Raw genomic sequence first — 24040 nt, 5'->3', positions numbered from 1 at the left:
AAGTTTGTGGGTGAAGGGGGGAAGTGTTTGGTCTGGGAGTAGAGTGGGACTGGACGTGGAGAACTGGGCACGTAGGAAATGTTGTAATTTGCTGGAACTTTGAGGGCTGGAGCTGCATCATTTGAATGTATGAGCTTTGAGTTCCCTCAAAGTATGGGTCCTAAAATTGAAAAGTAAAGATCCTTTGAAATTTTATAACATTATTACATTAATTTTATATATTATACTTATTATAGTAACTAGGTACATTTAAAATAGGAAATAATTTTAAAAGAATACTGTTTATTAAGAGGCACCATATAGTATTAGACTGTTACATAATCCCATTGCCCCTAAAATGTCTGCTTTTTTTTCCTACTTAATAAGCTCCAAAGAACAGGAATTATGTTTTTCTTGTTCATGGCTCTATCCCTAGCATTAAGCAAGGTGCTTATACATAGTATTTACTCAGGTTATTTGTTCAGTGAGTAAGTGAATGAACCAACAAAGGAAAATTCAAGGAGATAATGAATCAAGAAACACTAGCTAACCACATTATTAACATGGAAGTCCTGAAAGCATTTATAATTTCAACAAATTAACATTAGAATTAGATCAATATGGCAAAAACCAAGCAGAGCAATAGGTAAGGGACAAAAAAAATTTCATATCATATATATGTAATACCATATCATACTTATGCTCTGTTTTGATGTCAGGGAATATTTAGTTGAAATTCCTGTAGTTATATTTCTTTCCCTTAATGTGACAGGACTACACAAAGAAACAGAACAATTACACAAATTCATTTAGATTTTTTTCCTTTTTTTAATATTAATTTTTTAGTTGTAGTTGGACACAATACCTTTATTTATTTATTTATTTTTATGTGGTGTTGAGGATCGAACCCAGGGCCTCACACTGCTAGGCAAGTGCTCTACCGATGAGCCACAACCCCAGCCCCATCTTTTTAAAATTCTGTTTTAATGCCAAAAGTTTGAACACTGAGTATTAAGTATTCAGAGAGTAAATATATATTTTAAAAATAATGAGAAAAAGTGTAAGTGACTTAAGGAACATGTCTAGAACATGCAACTACTATGCCTTTTTCTTTAGTGAAATAATTCATTAACTATGTCATTGAACTTTTTTGTCCATTTTCAGTCCAAGGAAAAATTTGAAAAACACAGTGAGATCTTCATGTATTTCTGTCTTCAAATGCTCTGTCAACTTTGTATTAGCTTTAGAAACTGATTTGGTTTTTTATTGTGCTTTTCAAATTTTTCCTTGGACTGAAAATGGACAAATACCTCTACATACCCTTCCCACATTGGGAAGTTCTTTGGAAATGGGTAATGTTTTTTTAGTTTCCTTTTTTGTCATCAAAATTCACACCAACATTTTTGGTTCCCATTTTATAACATATATATCCCATTGGAATGCTTGATCACAAATAACAAATACTGATTTTGTTACTTGAGGAATTTATTGGATGGATCTAAGGTAGTTCACAGATCTGGCAAAAATCCTGGAGAAACAGATTTGGAAAATAAATAGAAATCTAAGAGGATGAAGAATTTGGACGCATAGTCAAGGTTATATAACAGAAGTAGCTGCCTAGGGTGCTGCTATCAATTGGTGTATGCATTTATGCACAATATTCTTTCTTCCTTGATTAACTGCATCGTTGTTAATAATACGAACATTAGGGAAAATTAGAAAAATAAATCATGCCCTACTGGTATATTATATAAATATATTATGCTCCAAAATAAATCATGGCCTACTACTGTATTATATAAGTATATTATAGTAGATCTGAACATATTAATGAAATGATGTTCAGGATATAAAAATAAAAAAACAGTTGCCAAATATTATGCTTAGTATGCTAGTTTTATTTTAAAAATGTTTTTATATATATAGTAAAAATTTGAAGGGAATATATATCCTAAATTTATAATTGTAGTATAGTCATCAATGAAACACTATCTCTGGGCACTTGGGTCATGGGAAGTTTTATTTTTAAAGTTATACTTCAGTAGTAGCTGAAATATTTTAGCTTATAGATGTAAATTAATAGCAATTCTTTACTAGCTGGAGCCTTTGGTTTCTAGATTATTTTCCCCCCTAATACATTACAGCAGTGACAGCCATATTTGGCTTTCTTACTCTATACAACAGATATTCTGTTAGTTTTTTTTTAAATATTTATTTTAGGTTTTATGTGGACATAATACCTTTATATTTATGTGGTGTTAAAGATCGAGCACAGTGCCTCATGCATGCTAGGCAAGTGCTTTGCCACTGAGCCACAACCCCAGGTCTGCAATAAATATTCTGAATGACTAGAATTGATACTTCTTTTCTCCCCTTCACCCTCCAGTAGGGCATTCGGAAAATAAATCATGCCCTACTGGTATATTATATATACATGGTATTATGTATAGAAGAGGCTTTTTCATCAGTGAATAAGAACAACTGAATATTTGAAGAGTAAATAAAGAATAGATTCTAATTTATTTTACATATCAATTTTGAGATTGCCATGCAGTAGTTATTGGTATGCTTTTAAATATTGCTTTGTGACAGTATATGAATCCTAATCCCACTTAAGTTTTATGTTTTATTTTATCATTTAGTATTATCATCATCACAACTCACTTTAATTAAATATTCCTTTTGTGTTCTTACATAAGCCTTACATTTGTATTGCTGGAAAAAATAAAGACATTGAATAAAAACTTTTATTTTTTTTATGTTACATTCTTATAATCTAATCATTTCAACTCCTGTATTAACATACGAGGTTTGGGGGATAGCTCATCCAAACCTCAACATTCCACCTCTGGGTCCCCAAAACTCATGTCCATTTCATAATGCAAAATGCATGTGGTCCATTTTCAAGAGTCCCCATAGTCTTAACAGCTCCAGTTTTGCCCAAAAGTCCAAGTCCAAAGTCTCATCTGAGGCCAACGCAAACTTTTGATTATGAGCCCCTGTAAAGATCAAAGGCAAGTTGCATATATCTAATATATATTGGCACACAGTAAGCATTCCCATTCCAAAAGGAAGAAATGGGGGCATAGAAAAAAGTGATGGGCCCAACACAAGACCAAAATCCAGCTAGGAAAACAAGTCCTGTAGCTCTATGTTCTGTATTCAGTGCACATAAGGGCAAAATATGATCTTCAAAGGGCTTGTGCAGCTCCACCCCTATGGCCTTGCCAGTTGCAGTCCAAATGGCCTTTCTCTTAAGCTGGCTCTGTCCACAGCTAGCCTCTTTCCCCAGCAGATGTTCCATGTTGTTGGCATCTCTTAATCCAGAGTGTCTGCAGTGCATCTTTGGCTTCCTTCTCAGAGCCTTGTGCATTGATCTTTCAGGGGCTGCCTGCAGGGATTCTGACCTGCTGCACTTTCCCTGGCCTCCCAGGCCTTTCTCTGAAATTTCAGTGTAAACTTCCAGTATCCCTTAATTCCAGCGTCCTGCATCCATGCAGAACTAGCACCATGTGAATGATGCTGAGGTCTGAAGTCAGCTCAAGCTGTAGCCTGGCCCCCTTAGACCATTACTGCAGTGACCTCTGAATGCCTGGACAATCAAACACAGTGAAATGAATCCTGGGGAAACTTCTTTCTAGGCAACCCTATGCAAACCTAGGTCCAAGGTCTCTCAAACAAGTTTTCACTTCTGCACCCTTGAGCCTGCAATGGGTGTGGTTTTGCTGACTCCTGAGATGCCCTCAGGGTATCTTTCCTTTGTCTCAGCAAAGTACTTCTCTTTATTGATGACCATCTTTACAGTAAATTCCTTGGCCCCAATTTTACCTAGGCTTCTTTGACCAACAAAGTTTTCCAAATCTCTCTGCTTCCAATTTTCACAGTAAACCTAGCTAAAATCTGCCAGCAACACCCAGGCCACCCAGGCCTGAATGCTGTGCTTCCTTGAAATTTCTTCCACCAGATTATTAGTCCATTACCTTTAAATTCACCTTCACAGAAAATGTCAGGGCATGGGCAAAATGTAGACAACTTCTTTGCTGGAATGTAACATGAATATTCTCTAGTCTGATTCCCAATAGAGTCCCCATTCCCCTCTGAAAACTCATGAGTACAGTCTTTACTGGCCACATTTCTAACAGCATTCTGGTCTTCTGAGCTCCCACCAGAATTGCCCATTAAGCTCTGCTCACAACATTCTATGGCTTCTCCAGCCCATATCTGTAGGAACAACAGAAAAGCTCCGCCGAAACAATTTACCTGTCCGAGATTTTATTAGCAGGACGTAGAGGCCAGTCGCAGAAGAGAAGGGGGTGGAGGGGGGGGCAGGGAGGGAGAGATGGAGAGAGGGAGAGGGAGACAGGGAGAGGGAGAGAGGGAGAGGGAGAGGGAGAGGAAGAGAGGGAGAGGGAGAGAGGGAAAGGGAGAGAGAGGAGAGGGGGAAGAGAGAGCGAATAAAAACTTTTAGATAAATATTTTAAAATATCTTTCTTGAGGTATTTTATAATTTGGCATAGAACAACTTGTTTTAGTTTGTTAACTTTTAATGTTACAAATTATTGCTGTTATTAAAAATTTAAAAGACATTTTGGTATAACAACTTCAGCATATTGAGTTAAAGTTATGATTTTATTGGCTTGTTTGTTTTTAGCATTCCATATTGGAAGAGGAGAATTTTGTATATGAAAGAAAATGCCTTTGTTTAGTAAATCACACAAAAATCCAGCAGAAATCGTGAAAATACTGAAAGACAACATGGCTATTTTGGAAAAGCAAGACAAAAAGACTGACAAGGTATGAGCAAAAACAATAACGTTATTAAAATACTGTATAACAAAGCCAAAATCCAATGCAAAAGCTTAATGAAGAACCCCAAATGTGGTCTGTAGTGTGCATGCAGGGTGTAAGTACAGTAAAATTGATTTCAGGTTTTATGCAACTATGTCCAGTCTTTTGTCTTTAACTTTTGGCTCACTGCTGAGGGCTTCTGAGCAGCCCTGGATTTCTATGGACTTTAGACTTAAAGATCTCAGGATTATATTGGTGATTATTTATATTGTCATCTTATAGTGACATGAAAAGGAAAAGGTTTTATTTAAAGACTGACTGATAGTTTCTACATCAGCACAACTTTATCTCATGATGTTTTAAAGTCTTAGTAAGCAAAGCTTTCTTCAGGTAGGTTGTTTTTTGTTTTTAGTATTTTAGTTATTCCTTTGAAGGAGATGTTCATTCCCACACGTTCAGTTTCTCTCTAAAATGATTAGTGTATAAGATTCAAGATATCTATAAAATAAATATCCTTGGGTTCACAGTATTTTTCTGTCTCAGTATATGACACAATCTTAAATTCTATAAAGGGATGGAGAAATATCTTAATTCTAGTATTCTTTATAATATTAAGTCAAACAGAAAAAAAAATGACCTTCATAAAAAAGTATGTAATTCTAAATGTTAAATGACAGAAAGAAAAAAAAAAGCTTCCTTCTTTTAATTAATAATCAGGAAAAGACCAATTAAAAATACAGTAAATTCATATTACACACCTATTATCTTGGCAAAAATGAAAAATCTGGTGATATTAAGTGTCGGAAAGGATGGTAAGCAGTAGGAACTTTCACTTACTGTGAGTGACAAGTACACACTGATGTACCAGCTTTAAAGACTGATTTAGTATTATCTATTAAATATGAGGATATGCATGTGCTAAAACCCTGAAGTTCCGCTCCTAAGTATAAACTCTAGAGATATTCTTGAATATGTACACCAGGAAAAATATGCTGTTCCCAGAAGAATGTTCCCAGCATTGTTGTTCATAGGCCCCCAAAAAGAAGTGGTGTAGCCATGAACTGAATATTACAGAGTGATGGAAAGCAAAGAACTGCTGCCTACATGCAGCAGCGTAGGTGAATCGCACACATGTAATGTTGAATGAAAGAAGCAAGTCATGAAAGGGTACAAATATCACTCCATAAAGTTCAAATTAGAAGAAGTAAGCTATATTGTTTTGGGATGCATATACAGGTAAGACAACTATAAAGAAAAGTAGGGGCTGGTGATATAAATCAGTTGGTAGAGTGCTTGCCTTACATGCACAAGGCCCTGGGTTCAATTCCCAGCAACACACACACACACACACACACACACACACACACAGAGTGCCTTGCTGGTTATAGTGGTGCAAGTCTGTAATCCCAGCAACTCAGGACACCGAAACAAGAGGATCACAAGTTTGAGGCCAGCCTCGGCAATTTAGCAAGACTTTGTCTCAAAGTAAAAAACAAAAAGGGCTGAGAATGTGACTCAGTGGTAGAGCACCCCTAGGTTCAATCCCCAGTACCCTCCCCAAAAAAGCAGTGCCTTGCTACATGAGCTATTTTTATGTAGCCTATCAATACTAATTCTGGAACATTTTCATCACCTCAAGAAGAAACACTGTACCCATTAGCAATCCCTCATTTTTCTTTCCCCCTCCTCTTTAACACCCACTAATCTATATTCTGTCTCTATGCGTTTGCATTTTTCTTTAAATGTAATAATGAGTTATTTTTAAGTTTCACAAAAATTATATGGTGATGCCATATAATGTATAAATTTGTTGACAAACTTATTATTAATTTTGACCACTTATGATTTCATACTTGGTCCATAAAAGATCAGGAAAATAGAGATTTGTTGAAAAACCAATCTCAACATGATGTTTTAAATAAAGACTGGTAACTGCTGATAAGTCTTTAAAGTGGACTCAATTTTCAAAAATAAAATTTCTATTTAGTTACTAGTTATGAGTTATAGTTTATAGTAAAATTATTTCAATTATGTTGACTAAGTAGAAATATTAGAGATCTTTATATAAATTTTAGGACAATTTCCAAAATAACAAAGGCAGTGCCTATTAGTATAATGTTTTTTATAACTGTACAATGGTCTTTGATTATAAATAAATAAGGTCCAAGAAATGGTTTTCTTGTTTGTTTATGGCCTGAAATTTTTTGTTCTTTTTAACTATTAACATACTTTTTGGTCACCAGGCTTCAGAAGAAGTGTCAAAATCACTGCAAGCAATGAAAGAAATTTTGTGTGGTACAAGTGACAAAGAATCCCCCACAGAAGCAGTGGCTCAGCTGGCACAAGAACTCTACAACAGTGGGCTGCTGGTGACACTGATAGCTGACCTACAACTGATAGACTTTGAGGTAAACTGTCAAAGGATGACAGCTCTCAATATTGACTTTTTAAAATTATTACTGTTTATTATATTAAAAACAGTTATTCCTAAAACTTCTGAAATCACTTTCATCTTAAAAAAAGCAAAAAGGTGTACCATAGTTTTATGCTCAGGTAGCAAGGTTAATATCTAATGATAACAGATAACATTTGTTGAGTAATTACTATATGCCATATATGGTTTCAAGTGCTCAACTACTTCAATTCTTAAAACTGCCTTTGTGGTTAACACTGTATTATCAATACCATTTTATAGATAAAAGAGAACCTAATATTCAAAGATATTAAGTAATTTGCCCAAAGTCACTCAGCTTAAGACCTTAAAGTAGGATTCAAATGCAGACTGGCGGTCTCTTCCAAGCCAGTTCTTTTCATTCAAAATATGCAAATGATTTAAGAAGTTTGTTAAATGCTAGTAACATTTATCTCAGTTTGAAAGCAGCTATACATAATTTGCTTAATAAATAAAACAAAGCCTAGAAATATAAGCAGTAAATATATATAAGCATTTTATTATACATTGTATGACTTAATGATTTTTTTTTTTCTCAGAGAAAACATATACATAGGCAAGTTTGGACATTGTCTGGTTAGATAATGGAAGTCCTGGTTTTGCTTTTGTTTCTGGTTTTGTTTCTACCGTGTTGTGCTTAGCAGTATCAGGTAAGCTCTTGAGTCTCCACAGATTCTGAGACAGAGGAGATATGCAGATTTCTCAAGTGAATTGCTTTTAGTTTTGTTCACTGACCAAGAGGAAGAAAAACTAATTATAGTGATTTCTGTGATTAGGCTGAGATAAGGTCATGGCTCCGGAGACTCTGTGGAAATACTAGCCCACAGCTCTCTGGGCAGATTAACTAGAGAAAAAAGAATGCAGGGCAAGACTGCTCTGGGGGAAGTGCCCACAGGTGTGCTAGCTGGAAACCAGACTGAGTACGACCTTGAAAGGCCCAGACTTCAACTCTTCCTTTCTTTCAGATACACCTGTATTTCTCTGTTTTTTTTTTCTCCCTTTTCTATTGCTTTATCTTTGACCTTTATTGAAGCCCATAACCTTTTAATCAGCTTTTAAGTCACTGTGACCAAAATTCCCAACAAGAATGACTTAGAGGAGGAAATTTTTTTTTTTTTTTTTTTTTTTTTTTGCGGGGGATGTTCATGGTAACAGAGGTCTCAGCCCATAGATAGCTTAACCTCACTGCTCTGGACCAAGGTGCAGCATCACATCTTGGGAGAAGGGTCCAGCAGAGAAAAGCTGCTCAGCTCATGGCAGGGTCAAGAAGCAGAGAAACAAAGGGGGGGGGGGAGGGGAGGGAGGGGGAGGTGTGTGTGTGAAGGGGCCACAGAGATGATGCACTCTTCCAGGACGTGCCTCCAGTTATCTACCTCCTCTAGCCACGCACCACCTGCCTACAGTTACCACCTGGTCCATTCAAACTAGGATGGACCGATTACATTACAGCTCTTATGATTTAATCATTTTATTTCTGAATATTCCTGCATTAACAAAAGCTTTGGGGGGACATCTCATATCCAAACCCTAACAACCTCTTAACATCTCGTTTTCCTTGACCGGCTTGTTAACTCTCCATGATCATATCATTTCAGTAAATGAATAGCCTCTCATGGTGCTTCTCTGAAGCACAACAGTCATTTGACTAGAATTTCTGATATGTTTTTATACCAGAGAGGAAAAACTATTTTAGGAATGGGCTGCAGCTTTTGACAGACTACCTAGAAGGATGGCATTCGTTACAAAGGAAAAAAAACTTGAAGTGTGGTTCAAAAGATACTTTGTTGGGGTTTGTCAGTCATGAAAGGTTGAAGTGTCTAGGCAGTGTCTGGAAGGAGAAAACTAAAAGAAAAATGTTTAGATTCCCTCTGCAGAGTAAAGTAACAAATCTGAGAAATGCCCTTTTTGACTAGGGTTGATAAGGGAAAGAAGCAGAAGAGAGAAAGGAGCAGGGTCTAAAGGAAAGAAAAGGTTCAAATGACAAAAGGAAGGCGTTTAGGAAGATTATCAGGGAGAGGAACCTTTAATATTAGTGATATGTAGAATTCAATTTGAAGTTGTTTCTGCATTGTGCTGTGTTTACCCTTTGTTAACCTTTGATAAAAGAACTATGTATTAATCATATGTGTTGAATGAAGGAGAAGGGGAAATTTTATACACTTGGGGTAAACAGTGTGCTGAAAAACTAACTAGGTACATGAGGCCAGACAGGTTGAAATGAGCAAGGAGCTGGGAGCTGGTGCCTGGAACCTGGGAGATAGTGGTGATAGGGTGACTTAAGGTGTTGGCTTTAGATTGGGTAGCAGAAACTAACTTGGGAATCTGTGACAAACCCATTTCTTCTTCAAGAATCCAGAGGAAAGTGGCCCATGGGGGTGGGGGAGACACAATACTTAACAGAGGATCCTGCTTTTATGTGAATAATGGCCAGTTAGAGCAGAACTTTGAATTTAAAAAAAAAAATCTCATTACTTAGCCATAAATTTTTATCTAATCCTTTAAGCCTTCAAATTGCTGACAGAAAAGAACCATGTCAGCATATTGTGAAGTTGAAAAAAAATGACTTGTGGCTGCAAGACTTCTGATTTTGTGGGCTCAGGATCAAACTCAGAGCTGTGTCTTTTGAGGTTTGGCCACCATTCAAGATACAGCATTAGTGTCTTTGATGTTTTGAAACATAATGTGATAAGAGGACAAGGGATAAGGATGTATCGAATGTAAGAGTTGATGTGTTCATTTTAAAGGCAGGTGTGCCTTGCAAAAGTAAGGTAAATGCAAAGTCAACTGTTAGGGCCAAGGAAGCAGCTCATAGAAGCAGAAAGCTTTCTCGTTTGATTGATTCACTCATTCAACAAACAGTTTAGAACTGACTTTTTGTGAATTTGCCAGCTAGCAAGTACTTCTTCAAGTTGGAGATCTGATTTACATTATGTGTTAGCTTGGAATTGCTAGCTAATTTTAAGCATTTTGGGTCATTTCTGGATGTTACTTCTTTATAAAGAAGGTATAGTGAGCCAGCCTGCCTGCCTTCCTGCCTTCCTTCCTTCCTTCCTCCCTCCCTGCCTCCCTCCCTCCCTTCCTTCCTTCACAGAGACTGGCTTTGAAATAGTTAAGGTTTCAATCCAGTTAGACTTAGTGTTAGGAATGAATAGCTACAAAGATTACATTTAACATAGAGATCCTTATTTTCCATCTTGTACCTATTTCAACTTTCTCTAATCCTTTCCATTCTGATCCTTTCCTCTGGTAGCAGAACTTGTTTTTGTTATCCACAGGGGGCTTCCTTTGCCTCTGCTCACATTTGCTAATGAACTAAAATGTTTCCCTCTTGTGTAAAAGTTGGATAGAACTCTGTGGAGCTTCATTCTGCTGTTCCCTGGAATGCCCTATGGAAATGTTCCTGTGGCATTTTACTGGGAGGTATGAAAAACATGCTCTTATGACATTTCAAAGAGGCTTGGTATTTATTCTGCAATATTACACTGCAGAGTCTAGAAAGATTTGAACAAAACAGATGATTTCTTTCATTTTAAAATTCATTTATATTCACAGCTATTCCTCTTTTATATACACGTATAGTCATTAACATCTGCATAAATGAAGTTTTGTAATGTGAACATTTTCGAGGACTTAAAAATTATGAGAGGGGCTGGGGATGTGGCTCAAACGGTAGCGCACTCGCCTGGCATGCGCGGGGCGCTGGGTTCGATCCTCAGCACCACATAAAAATAAAATAAAGCTGTGTGTCCACCGAAAATTAAAAAATAAATATTAAAAAATTCTCTCTCTCTTTCTAAAAAAAAAAATTATGAGAGCAACTGATTCTGAAGTATCTTTATATATTGAAGATTCACCTCCAAGTTTTCTATTAAAATTTGGACTTTGGGGCTGGGGTTGTAGTCAGTGGTAGAGCACTTGCCTAGCACATGTGAGGCACTGAGTTTGATCCACAGCACCACATATAAATAAATAAAATAAAGGTATTGTGTCCATCTACAACTAAAAAAAATTTTTTTTTAATTTTGGACTTTGGTTTAGTGTTTTATCTTAAAAGAAGATATAGTTTGTTTTCCCATTACCTGTTCTTTATTTCTATCTCTTCTCCCCCTCAATCCTTTCATTTCCTTTCCTTCATTTCTTTTTCACTCTTTGCCTTCTCTTCCTCTCCCTTATTTCCAGGTCTCTCTACTTCTTTCCATAAAATAAAGTGAACACAATGGATAGCTGTGGATAGTTCTTGTATTTCATGATTGCCAACATTCTGATATTCCAGTTACTTATTTCTACCAGTTAAATATATCATAATTTTTTAACCTAGCTGAGATGTATTAAATTGTTCCTATTATCCCTGCTGTGATAAAGTTCTTTGTATCTGAAACTTTTTTTTTAAATTTAGGATTGTTATTTAGAATTATTTTGTCAGAATAGGTTTCCAAAAATGGGATTATAGGACACTAATTAGGCATTGTTAGAATATATTATATTCTCATCAACAGTGTATGAAAACATCAAATTTTATTATTTAAAAAATCGTTGTGTGAATAAAAATGTCTTTTTAAAAAAAATTAACCTTTTTATTTTGAAGTAATTGTTGACTGGCATCAATGGTGAAAAATAATTCATAGAAGTCCCATATACCTTACCTAGTTTTTCCAGTGGTAACATCTTGCAAAACTGTATGACAGTATCACAGCCAGGATACAAACATTGATAAAGACAAAACAGAAAATTTCCATCACCACAAAGATCTCTCCTATTTCCCTTTTGTATATATCCATATCTACCTCTCTCACCCCATCGACACTCAGTCCCTGATTCCTCAGGAGGAGAGAGAGAAAAAGGAGGGGTTGGGGGAGAAGATTGTTTTATCTACTGTACAACCTTTTGGAATTGGATTTTTTCACTTGGCACAATTCCTCTAGATTTGTTGTATTTATCTATATTTTGTTCCTTTTTGTTGCTGAGTGGTAGTCCTTGGTATGGATATACCACAGTTTGTTTGTTTAACCATTTATCTGTTGAAGAATTTTTGGGTTGTTTACAACTTTGGGCTATTCTAAGTAATGTTCTATGAACATTCATGGCCAGATTTCTTTGTGAATGTATTTTCATTTCTCTGTGATAAATGTCAGGAGTGAAATTGCACTGATGTGGTAGTTGCATTTTTTTTTTATTTATTTTTTTTAAGAAACTGTGTTTTCCAGATTGGCAATACCATTTAAATTTCCACTACATTGTAGGAAAGTGCTTTTTCTTCATTCTTGCCAGCATTTTGCTTTGTCACTATTTTTTATTTTACCCATTCTGATGTATAGTAATAGCTCATTGAAGTTTCAATTTGCATTTCCTGAAGGGTCAAGATCCTTTCTAGTGAAATGCCTTTTCATGTCTTTCTAATTGGATTGTTTTCTAATTGAATTGTTTCTTTATGCTATTAAGTTTTGAGGGTTCTTTATATATTCTAGGTAACTGGTCTTTTTGTCACATATATGGTTTGCAGTATATGGTTTTCTCCTTATAGCTTGACTTTTCAACTTATTAACAGGATTTTTTGCAGAACAAAAGTTTTAAATTTTAATAAAGTCCAAGTTGACTATGCTTTTAGTGTCAAGGCCAAGAACTTTTTGTACAATCCTAGATCCTAAGGTTTTCTATTTTTCTCCAAAATTTTCTAGTCTTATGTTTAAAGTCCAAGATCTATTCTGAACTAATATTAATAAGGTGAATGAGCTCCTCCCAGAATTTTTAATATTTTACTATTCTTAATCAGCACCTAACTCATATTTTAATAGCTTTAAGAATGAGTAGTTGATTGAAATCTCATTGGTCTTCATTTGGGTCTTAGTTTTTTAAGTGTCCCTTTAGTATTGAAGTGTCAGATTAAAAGGTAAGAGGGGCCAAGCATGGTGGCACATGCCTATAATCCCAGTGACTCAGGAGGCTGGGGTAGGAGGATCACAAATTCAAGGCCAACATTGGCAGCTCAGTGAGCCCCTTTCTCAAAATAAAAAAATAAAAAGTATGGGGATGTAGTTCAGAGGTCGAGTGCTTGTGGAATTCAATCCCAGTAACCCTCTCACCCACACACACAATCAATTGCCTGTGTTTGTGATAAGAGCGATACATGGATGGCTGTACCTCTAAAGTAATGATCAGTCTAATGGGTATTTACTGAGTGCCTTCTATATTCTTGGCTATAAAAGGGCATTGAAATATGGCCTTGAAAGCTAACAGTCCAATGAGAAACTGTCAGAGACAAAACCCACTAATTTCAATGCACTGTGGTAAGTGTGAGGAAGTCATTTTAGTTTGATGGTTAAGAACTTGGACTGTGGACTCCATCAATCTGGGAAAATGTTTTGGGTCTTCCACATCGCCTCTGGATAAGTCAACCTCACTGGGTTCTCAGTTTCCTTATTTATAATATGTACATTTTGACATTTATAATATATATATTTTGCTGTGAAGAGTGAATGATACACATAAAACTCTTAGAATAAGTGCCTGGCACAGATGAAGCACTTAATAAGGGTCTGCTGCTCTGTCAGTGACAGCGGGTGAAAATGGAAGCAGCAAGTGAAGAGAAGGCACTGATCAAGGCAAGCAAAGGATGTTGCTGCAACACAGACAGAGGTACTTATCCCAGAGGAGAATATCCTGTATTGGTTTTTTTTTTTCAATACTGGTGACTGAACCCAGGGACTCTTAACCACAGAGCTACATCACTAGCTAACCCCCCTGCCCTTTTTTGAGACAAGATCTCACTATCACTAAGTTGCCAAGACTCGCCTCAAACTTGAAATCCTCCCACCTCCGCATACAGAGTTGCTGGTGTGAGAGGCGTATGCCACCATGCCCAGCTCTGATTTTTTTTTTTTTTTTTTTTTTTTTGGTACTAGGGATTGAACCCAGGGGCACTTTACTACTGAGCCACATCCCCAGCACTTTAAAAAATATTTTATTTAGAGACAGGGTCTCAAGGAATTGCTTAGGATCTCTCTGAGAGATTGGCTTTGAACTTGCCATCCTCCTGCCTCAGCCTCCCCAGCTACTGGGATTATCTGAATTGAATCTTAACAGTTTGCTAGAAAAATGAAGTAAAAGTGTTCAGGACAAGTACAAGAACATGAACAAATGTACAGAAGTACGGGAGGCTGTGCATAAGTATGTACAGTGAAGCAATTTGGTTTTCATAAAAACTGATGTAAGGATCAAAAAGAGATAGATGGTTGATAAGGTTGGAGAAGCAGGCAAGGGCAGATCATTGAAGGGCATTGAACTTTTTTCCTAAGAAAAAGGGAGTCATTGAAGAGCTTTAGGGAAGAAACAAAGCAGCCAAATTTCTTTCTTACTAGTTCAGTCTGCAGAGTAAGGAGACTTTAAAATGCATAGAGTAACTAGAAGAAGTTCCTTCCTAGTACAGTTGAAGCTCAGAACCAGGGCCATGGTGAATGAGAATGCAATGTAATTCTTGTCCTTATTTTCTATATAATAAATTTGGGTCCAATCAAGAGATTCTTTTGGAGAAGCATGCTAGTCTTAGGTTTTAGGGTGTGAGAATGAAATTTTTATACATGGGAACTCTAAATGGCCCTACTTTAAAATGGCTTTAGTTCCTCTAGCTAGGGCAACTAGAACTTAATGGTTCTTTCTGTCTGTCTAGTCTAGAAGTAAAGCACCAAAGTAGAAGAGGAATAAAGAGAAAGAATTATTAGGAAGTAGACCAGAGAAAAAAAAATGTGATTTTTGACTTACATTTTACTAAAATCTTTATTTTTTTCTTCATCTATTTTCCTTATTTATGAAGATTTAAAAATGTTAATCATAATATTCTTCTTGACTAAAGCTCAAAAAGTGTAAAGAATTCTGTCCTAGCATATCCACTACTAGTTTTTATACTTCTGTGCCATTGTATTTCCTACTGTGAGGAATGGACTTCAAATTCCCCATATAATTCCTGAGGCAAGGAGCTGCATCCATTTTGCAGGCTTTGTGTTTGAAAGCATAATTTGTTAAAGACAAATGAAAAAGTAAATAATGTTTCTGCATATGATCAAAAGATGGTATCATCTCTGTAGGTATATATGCAAATATCACATACCATACAATTCATTCATTTTTAAGTGTACAATTTAATAGTGACTTCTTTCTTTAACAGGGAAAAAAAGATGTGACCCAGATATTTAACAACATCCTGAGAAGACAAATAGGCACTCGGAGTCCCACTGTGGAATACATTAGTGCTCATCCTCATATCCTGTTTATGCTCCTCAAAGGGTAGGTGCCTGGCTTCCTTCAAAATAGGTTTGAGTTTAAACAGTTGTTAAAAGTACATGTGCTGGGGCTGGGATTGTGGTTCAGCAGTAGAGCGCTCACCTAGCAAGTGTGAGGCCCTGGGTTCGATCCTCAGCACCACATAAAAATAAATAAATAAAATATTGTGTCCAGTTACAACTAAAAAATTAATATTAAAAAAACAAAAAAGAACATACTGGCTGGGAGTGATGGCACATGCCTGTAATCCCAGTGGCTGGGGAGCCTAAGGCAGGACGATCGTGAGTTCAAAGCCAACCTCAGCAAAAAGCGAGGTACTAAACAACTCAGTGAGACCCTGTCTCTAAATAAAATACAAAATAGGGCTGGGGATGTAGCTCAGTGGTCAAGTGCCCCTGTGTTCAATCCCCAGTACCAAAAAGACAGGAAAAAAAAAAAAAAAAACTATGTATGCGGAGATGAATGAAGCTCAGTGGTAGAGAGCTTGCATGACATTTGTGAGACCCCGGGTTTGATTCCCCAGCACCATCACCACCACCACCACCACCACCACACACATGGAAAAGAAAAGGAAAAGAAAAACACAAAAAACAAAGAACATAGCATTTGCCTCACTGGAAATATGGTTGGTTCCCTTTGGAATTGCAAGATAGGTATTTACCATGCTTGAGGTAACCCTTCATAATCTGTCTCTTAAGATTACTTGGGCTGGGGCTGGGGTTGTGGCTCAGTGGTTAGAGCACTTGCCTAGCATATGTGAGGCACTGGGTTCGATCCCCAACACCACATAAAAAAATAAACAAAATAAAGGTATTGTGTCCATCTACAACTAAAAAAATATTTAAAAAAGAAAGATTACTTGGGCTATAGCAAAACTTTTGCACCTTTATATTTCTAACATAGTTTCATTTACTGCTTCTCTTTTCTCCCTTTCTTTTTTTTTAATATTTTATTTACATTTTAGTTTTTGGCAGACACGACATCTTTGTATGTGGTGCTGAGGATCGAACCCAGGCCGCACGCATGCCAGGCGAGCGCACTACCACTTGAGCCACATCCCCAGCCCCTCTCCCTTTCTTTCATCTTACAAAACTATTTGTGCTTCCCAGCCTGCCCTATTACTGCTCACATGATACTGAGTCCCCTCATTACATACACATGTACATTCCGGTTCTGAGAACTCAAATAATAGCTGAAAGAATTATTTAAATAGCTAGTGTTTGCCAAGGTGATATGCTTCTACATGAGGACAAAATATTATTCTGTGTGTGTGTGTGTATATATAGCCTTGAAGGGAGCCAAAAAATTGAAGGCAAGCTAGAAAACAGAATTCCTGATCATAAGGTCTACTCATTTACAAATATTTGAGGCTACTCTAACTTCTAAAGACTAGACATCTGGATGCAGCAGTGTTCAGGGACAACAGACTATCTTCTTCTTTCCCTACCCTTCTTTTTTATTCTATACCATTTCAAACCAGCATGGCTCTTTTTATTTTATAGTATTCCTGTTCTCAGTTCTGCTATTCCATACATATTCCATCTCACCTGTGTTTCATTCCTCCTTTGTACTTTTGTAAACATTCTATTGTATCCAAGCAATACATAACACATGGTTTAAATATCAGATATTTCAACAAAGGCAGTTTTTTGCCTCTTCCTTCTCCATCCTTTAATCCTATTTCCAAAGACAATGACTCTCATCTTTTTAATTATTTTTTATCATACACTTACCTCTGTGTTACAAATAAGTCTTCTAATTTGAATTATCAAATTTAAAAAACTATTAGTTTTTTTGCTGCCATTACTCCATTTTCTTCCCTTTATCCTCCCAATATACTTTATCACGTTTTCAATTTGATTAATATGACTGTGTGGTTATTATTCATTATTGAGCATACAGAGTACACCAATTACTTTAGGTTTTGATATAAAGAAATATTTTTACTGGAGAATCATGTCTCTCCTTTTTAGAAAGGGAAATATGCTTGTATCTATTAATTGTATCCATTAGTTACAGTATGCTAAACTTCCATAACAAATGGGCCCCAAAATGGAGTGCCTTGATCACAAGACTCCCATGATGATACCGGGTAGAAGCTCAGGTCAGCAAGGGGTTCTGCCCTCTTTAGCATGTGCTTTCTAAGATCACTTTGTTCACTGCTGTTTCAGCCTGGAGGAAGGTAAAAATTTATAAGAGAATGACATTTATAAGAGAATTTATGTGTTTAGAGAATGACAGACAAGAATTCTAGTGTGGCTGGAGGCTAGATGAGTCAGAATGCAAAGCTAGAAAGGCTGAAACCAGATTAGGAAAAGCTTTCCCTGCCCTACTCAAGGAGTTTGAATGTCATTCTGTAGGACACGTGGAGTCACCCAGGGACTAGGTTTAGTGAGCTGTAGTAGCAATGGGAAAAATGGCTGAGCGGATTGGGGGCTGCAATTCCAGCTTGGAAAAGTCCAAGAAAAGTGATGGTCATGGGAGTGAAGAGAGTGATATATCAATGCATTTCATTTTTTTTTTTTTTCTGATTCAAAAGTAATACATGTTTATTATTTAAAATTTGAACATTTCAGAAATATTTAATATAAAAAAAGACATGCATTTCATCATCTCTCCCAATGAAACCATTAGTAACAATTTAGGGACTATACCTCTGGTTTTCTTTCTCTATTAAAACGACTTTTCTGTGCTAGGGATATAGCTCAGTTGGTAGAGTGCTTGCCTCACATGCACAAGGCCCTGGGTTCAATCCCCAGCAACACACACACAAAAAGATTATTCTTCTGTTTTTATCCTGAACTTTTAACCCATTCCTTCTCATCCTGTTTTGTAGTTAACACTTAATGAGTGCTTGCTCTGTGCCAGGTATTGATCACTCCAGTAATTCTATGAGGTCTAGGTATTATTCTTGCCATTTTACAAATGAGAAAATTAAAACTCAAAAAAATATTTCTCAAGGTTATATAGCTAATAAGTGACAGAGCCATGTTTTCAATTCAGATCTGATTTTAAGTCCCATGCCCTTTACCATTAATATATCCCTAAGATTTGAGGACCATTCAGATGTAAAGGAGAGGGCACTATGGATGCTCCTGAGGACAGAGCAGACAATGAGAAGCCCTAACTGAATGGCTGCACTACGATCAGTTTTACCTGTTACCATTTCCTAGTTTTGTTTGGAATGCTACAGATTTAGCCCTTTGTTAAAGGCTAGAATTTTTACTAAATTACTTCTTGGGAAGTTCCTTGAAAATTTAGGACATAATTTGATTGGTACATTTATACATCAAACAATAATGTTATTTAGGGGTGTAATAGTTACATTATACTGAAACTAAATCTAACTCTAACCATAAAAAAAAAAAAAAGTAAAGCAGAAAGAAATGGATATCTGTCTATCAAGGAGAATCATCTGGATTATATGATGTAAGGCATCTGGAACTCAAGTTTTATGAAAAGGACATTCACAAAGGACTTTTTCATTCTCAATTTGTCTCCTGGCTGAGGCAGATGACACTCCAGGATACTGAGAGAACTTGAGGATGAGATCAACAAACTTCTCTCAGTGATCCATAAAAATTTTGGCCAGGGAAAGATGTTCCATAAGTCCAACGTTAAAATTATAAATATTTCTTAATCCATTTAAAAGTTCATCATAAAAATTTTCATCCAGAGCTGGGGTTGTGGCTTCAGTGGTAGAGCACTTGCCTAACATGTGTGAAGCACTCACTGGGTTCAATCCTCAGCATCGCATAAAAATAAATTAACAAAATAAAGGTATTGTGTCAAACTACAACTAAAAATTTAAAAAATTCATCCATATGTAAAAGTAGTAAGTATAAGAAACTCACATACCCCCAATCAGTCACCCTTCACTACTATCAATATTTTGCTGTTTGTTTTATCTATCTCCCCAATGCACACCAGCCCCATATTTATTTTTTGGAGGAGGCTAGAGTATTTTAAAGCAAATCCCTAAACACTTAAATAAACATCTCAAAAATAAAAATATAATTTTTACATAATCATGAAGTTGTTATAGCAATAATTCTATAACAACCAATACTTAGTCTGTACTCAAATTTCCTCAACTGTAAAACAAACAAACAAACAAGAAAACCTTTTCATAGTTGATTTGTTCAAATATTCAAACAAGTATCCTAATCAAGTCCAGTCATTGTATTTGGTTATAATTTTACTTATGTCAAAAAAATTTAAAAAATCTTAAGTCTCTTTCATTTAGAACAACCCCTACCCACACATTTGTACACTGATTTGTTGAAAATACTGTTAGCCTATATTATTTCCTCCATTGTGAAGTAGTCACATTGCCTTCTTATAGTGTCATTTAACTTGGTCCATTATACACTCTATTTCTAGACTGGAGTTTCTATTTAAAGGCTTGGTTAAATTCAAATTCAATTTTTATTTTGGCAATATTTTGAAGGTAGTTCTATCTAGTTCATATTTCATCCCATCAGGAGACATACTTTTAGTAATGCTCAAATTGAGCAATGAGCTCAGATGATGACAGTCTAATCCATTAATCCATTATACAGTATTTTGTTGTTGTTGTTATAATAAAAAAAAGTTCTTTACTCAGAATTTTAGAGGCCGAAAGTCTAGGATCAAGGGATTCCACCAGTTTGGCCTCCATTATAAAGTTTCCTGTCATCTGTACCTTTAATCCTTTTACTATCCATTGATGAACACTGGCTGATTCAAACATTTCATTAGGAGACAAAATTTTTTAAAAAAACAAATCATCCCTTGCACATGATTTGCTGATTTATTGGCTAGAGTAGTTTTATAGAGTATAACTTTTTTCATCTACTGCAATTATTATATACTCTCAAACAATTCACACCAGAGAGGTAGAATTAATGCCCAATTCCTTTATTGTAATTATCAATTTAGATATTTAGGAACTTCCTTTGGTATCCAATGAGTTTTATACCCTCTCTCTTTCTCTCTCTTTCTCACACAAACACACCACCCCTCTGATATCTTATTAACTAAAAGATGTAATGATGCTCTCCATATTGTCTCGTTTAATTTCACACATTTTTCTTTTTAATGCTCAGTTGACCATTTGTGGCCCCTTCTGGTTGATGTCTTTTGAGAACACCAAAATAGTTTATGAGAGCTTCATTTTCTGGTGCAAAAAGAAATACCAGGTCCAGAGTGTATATTTCTACCTGGAATTTCTACCAAGGACCCTGCTTGTTTTAGGTGAGGACTGATTCTTGGAGACTACAATCTGGATTTTAGGGGTGTTCACTGACCCTAAATTATCATTGATTCTACACCTTTTTAGTGACCAAAATTAACACATTTTTAAAGTAAGCAAGTGTTTCTAGATTAGAAGCAAAACCTTCTTGACTATGAAGCAGGCTGAGGGTTAAGTGAATGGCATTTTATAAAAGCTTTCTAAATACAGTCTGGCATTGTTTGCTCCCTTTAATAATAAAAGTCATTTTCCACTTACATAGTATAATCTTTGTTGAGATGTTCTTGTATAAGTTCTTTCTTCTAGCCATTTTCTGTGTAATGATTACCATAGCTCACTGCTAGTTGAAACAATTGCTTTTATATTTTGACTTTCATGAAGTTTCAAGGGGATCTTCCAATATGCTATTCTCATTTGAATGAATGTGCATATATAGTAATGTGCTTTCTCTGAACTGACACAGTTAATTATAGTCCAGACTATATTATAAATTGTAAGTGAGGAGGGAAGATATGATTCAGTACTCATAATATTAACCTTCATTGGTGACCTGCCATCCTTTTGGTCATTGCGCGGTGGCGGGGGGGGGGGGGGGGGGGACACAGAATGATTAGTTGTGGTCCTTGCCATCAGAAAGCTTATCCATAACTAGAATAGATTAGGTGAGATAAATACTGATTCTAAGACTAAGGATATTAATGTTAGTGGGATTTGAAACTTAATGATTGGCTTAATTTATAGAGCACTTCTTTGAATAGTGAACAATAACCTATGAAAAATCAGTATCCTAGAGGATAGTCAGGTTGAAATGATAAGTGTGAATTATAGTTTCCTTAAAGGATATTGAGGAAGTCAGGGATTTCCCTCAATGTCCCAATGTATTCCTAACTTTACGAAGTTGTCATCTTACAGACTGACATTTTTGGTGTTGGGAACATACTATTGGGATGAATTGATAAGTGTTCTGCCCCAGGAATATTTTTTAAAATGTTTTCTTGGTTCTCAAGAATAAATCATCATTGCATCACAGATGGTTCCAATAAACTTCACTAAATGAAAGGAAAAAGAGAACTAATTATACTCAGAAGTTGGGGTGGAAACTTTTTATAGATGATCTCAGTTTGGAAACTGAATTCAGAAATGAGAGATGTTGGCTAGAGATCAGACAGCTTTTGTCTAAGCCAGAGTTTGACTCTCATTAGGACATTCAGTCAGAGTTTAAGGTTCATTAAATTCATTATATACCTACTTTGTATAAAAAATTATGCTAGGAACTCTTTGGAGATGCGGTATGCAGGAAGAACATAACAATAAATGAGACATAGACACCAAATGGGGAAGCGGAGGCAGGGTGGGTGAGTAATGGAGTAAGTAAAACACATCACCAGCAATGAGGTGAAGAAAACCGATTTATAACAACTTACTGAAATGTGACCTAATTCAGGATGATAAAAGTGTTAAAGTGAAATTACAGACAAGCTATTGTGGGAATGTGAAGGGGAGAGAGGACAATCCTGAATGGTGGGCGCTTACAAAAAACTTCCAAAAGGAGTCTGAATTCAATCTTGAAAGATGAGCATCTTATTGGGGAAACTAGAAAGGGCATTCCACTCAAGGGAAATGGGGAATGTAATGGGAAGTGAAGTGAGAAGCCAGGTTTAGGCCAAATTATCAAAGTCCACAAATATCTTACTAAGAAGTCTGATTTTAATTGTCCCTAATGCTCGTTCTCTAGGCCCAAGAGCCTTTATTCTATAGTCTCTTAAATATTCTATCAATAATTGACAGTGTTTTTCTCCTTGATATTTCAAAAAATATACCCTCTCATTACAACATCTTTAATGCTATCCCATCTTACAACTATTTAATGTGTACCACTAGGCCGATTTTCAAATTTTTATGATGAGAAAAATTGCTAACATTATAAATTGGCCTTCCTTATGTTCTACAAAGAACCAGATCTGAGTATATCAACATTTAATATTACTGTGAGTTATTCAGGGAGTATTCAATATTTAGGAATATCATTCAACTTTATAATTAGGATAAAAATGAGTAAATATCACACTGATGTCCTAATTTGCTACTTTACTGTTTTTGTAAATTTGATTATATAGTAGCCTATTTTCTAAATTATGGGAATGAGGTTTATTCTTGAATCTGAATTTCATGCAAATACTATGATCTTATAAATACATTGTTCAATAGATTGTTCTTTATTGGTCAACAAAACGTTATTGCTAGTAGTGGGTGACTGGTGAATTATCTTCAGGTTTTATATAAGGTGGGGTTAGTTTTAGTTTTCAAATATTTACTCTTTCTCATCCATTCAAATGTCATTTTTGCTTAAAATTTTTTATATTTTTATTTTTCCTAACTTTCAGAATACATAGTAAACTTGAAAGATCACACACACAGTCCTTTGTAAATGTCATTTTTATCTTATTTTCAAAAAACATTATAGGAAAACACTTTTTTAGGAATCGTCATTTTAAGTTGCTTTTGTCAATGGGCTTTGTACAAAACACAACAGAACTAGTATCTAGTTCATTGAAGTGGGAAATGATACAATCTATTCCAAACTTGGTCAGGCTATTCTTTTTTTATACTGTGTTCTACTCACTTCCTAATGTTTTACAACTACATCTTTGTCCTACTCTTCCTGTATTTACCACACAATTGTCAACTGTATCATTTCAGCACAGGGCTTATATTATTTGGGCTAAGTATTGTTCATTTTCTTGAAATCTTATCACATTCTGGAATGTAACTCAAACCTAGATTTATTTAGATGCTGCATTTGACATTTGAGAGACCGCTGTTAATTAGAAATGGAACAGATCTGGTGTGCCAGTCCTCAGCTCTTTTCCTACAGTAGATACTGTTTCTAGTGGAGTTTTGCTGTGAGCCACAATTCCACTTCATGACTTTATTGAGCCAATGAACCCACAGCTCTTTACTGGTCACTTGCGCTCCCAGATCACATTTACATAAAAATCTCCCTTGCCTTTTTCCTGAACTCCAGATGGGTATAGTCTCCTGCTGAGGAGACATTGTTTCTCAGATGTCAGCCATCTCAAAGTTAACGCTGTCAGCAGCAATTTCTTCACTAGTCCGTGTTCCTCTAGTCATTTATTTCCCATCCAGTCCCACCTCCGACATCAGCAAGTCCTGTTGGCTCTTCCTCCAAACAGGATCCAGCCTCTGCCACAGCCTTGAGTTCTGCTGCTGCTGCCCCAGCCACGCCACCATCACCACTGTTGGGTTTATGCTCCTGCACCCGTCTGCCAGCTTGCCCTCCAGCTACCTAGTCC

General features: G+C 36.0%; 1 protein-coding gene across 3 annotated transcripts in view; it reads left to right on the top strand.

Moving 5' to 3' along the window:
* Cab39l (calcium binding protein 39 like) overlaps positions 1-24040 on the top strand; it is a 128005-nt gene that overhangs the window by 67040 nt on the left and 36925 nt on the right. For all 3 annotated transcript variants that reach the window (XM_071611515.1, XM_027928860.2, XM_027928859.2), the window contains 3 exons: positions 4631-4773; positions 7011-7175; positions 15378-15496. In XM_071611515.1, coding sequence (XP_071467616.1) covers positions 4672-4773; positions 7011-7175; positions 15378-15496 — 386 coding nt within the window. In that variant the 5' untranslated portion in view covers positions 4631-4671. The remainder of the gene's footprint in view (positions 1-4630; positions 4774-7010; positions 7176-15377; positions 15497-24040) is intronic.

The sequence above is a fragment of the Marmota flaviventris genome, chromosome 4 (genome assembly GCF_047511675.1).
Source record: "Marmota flaviventris isolate mMarFla1 chromosome 4, mMarFla1.hap1, whole genome shotgun sequence".
Taxonomy (NCBI): Eukaryota; Metazoa; Chordata; class Mammalia; order Rodentia; family Sciuridae; genus Marmota; species Marmota flaviventris.
Note: the sequence above shows the minus strand (reverse complement) of the source record. Positions and strands in the feature narration are given on the sequence as shown.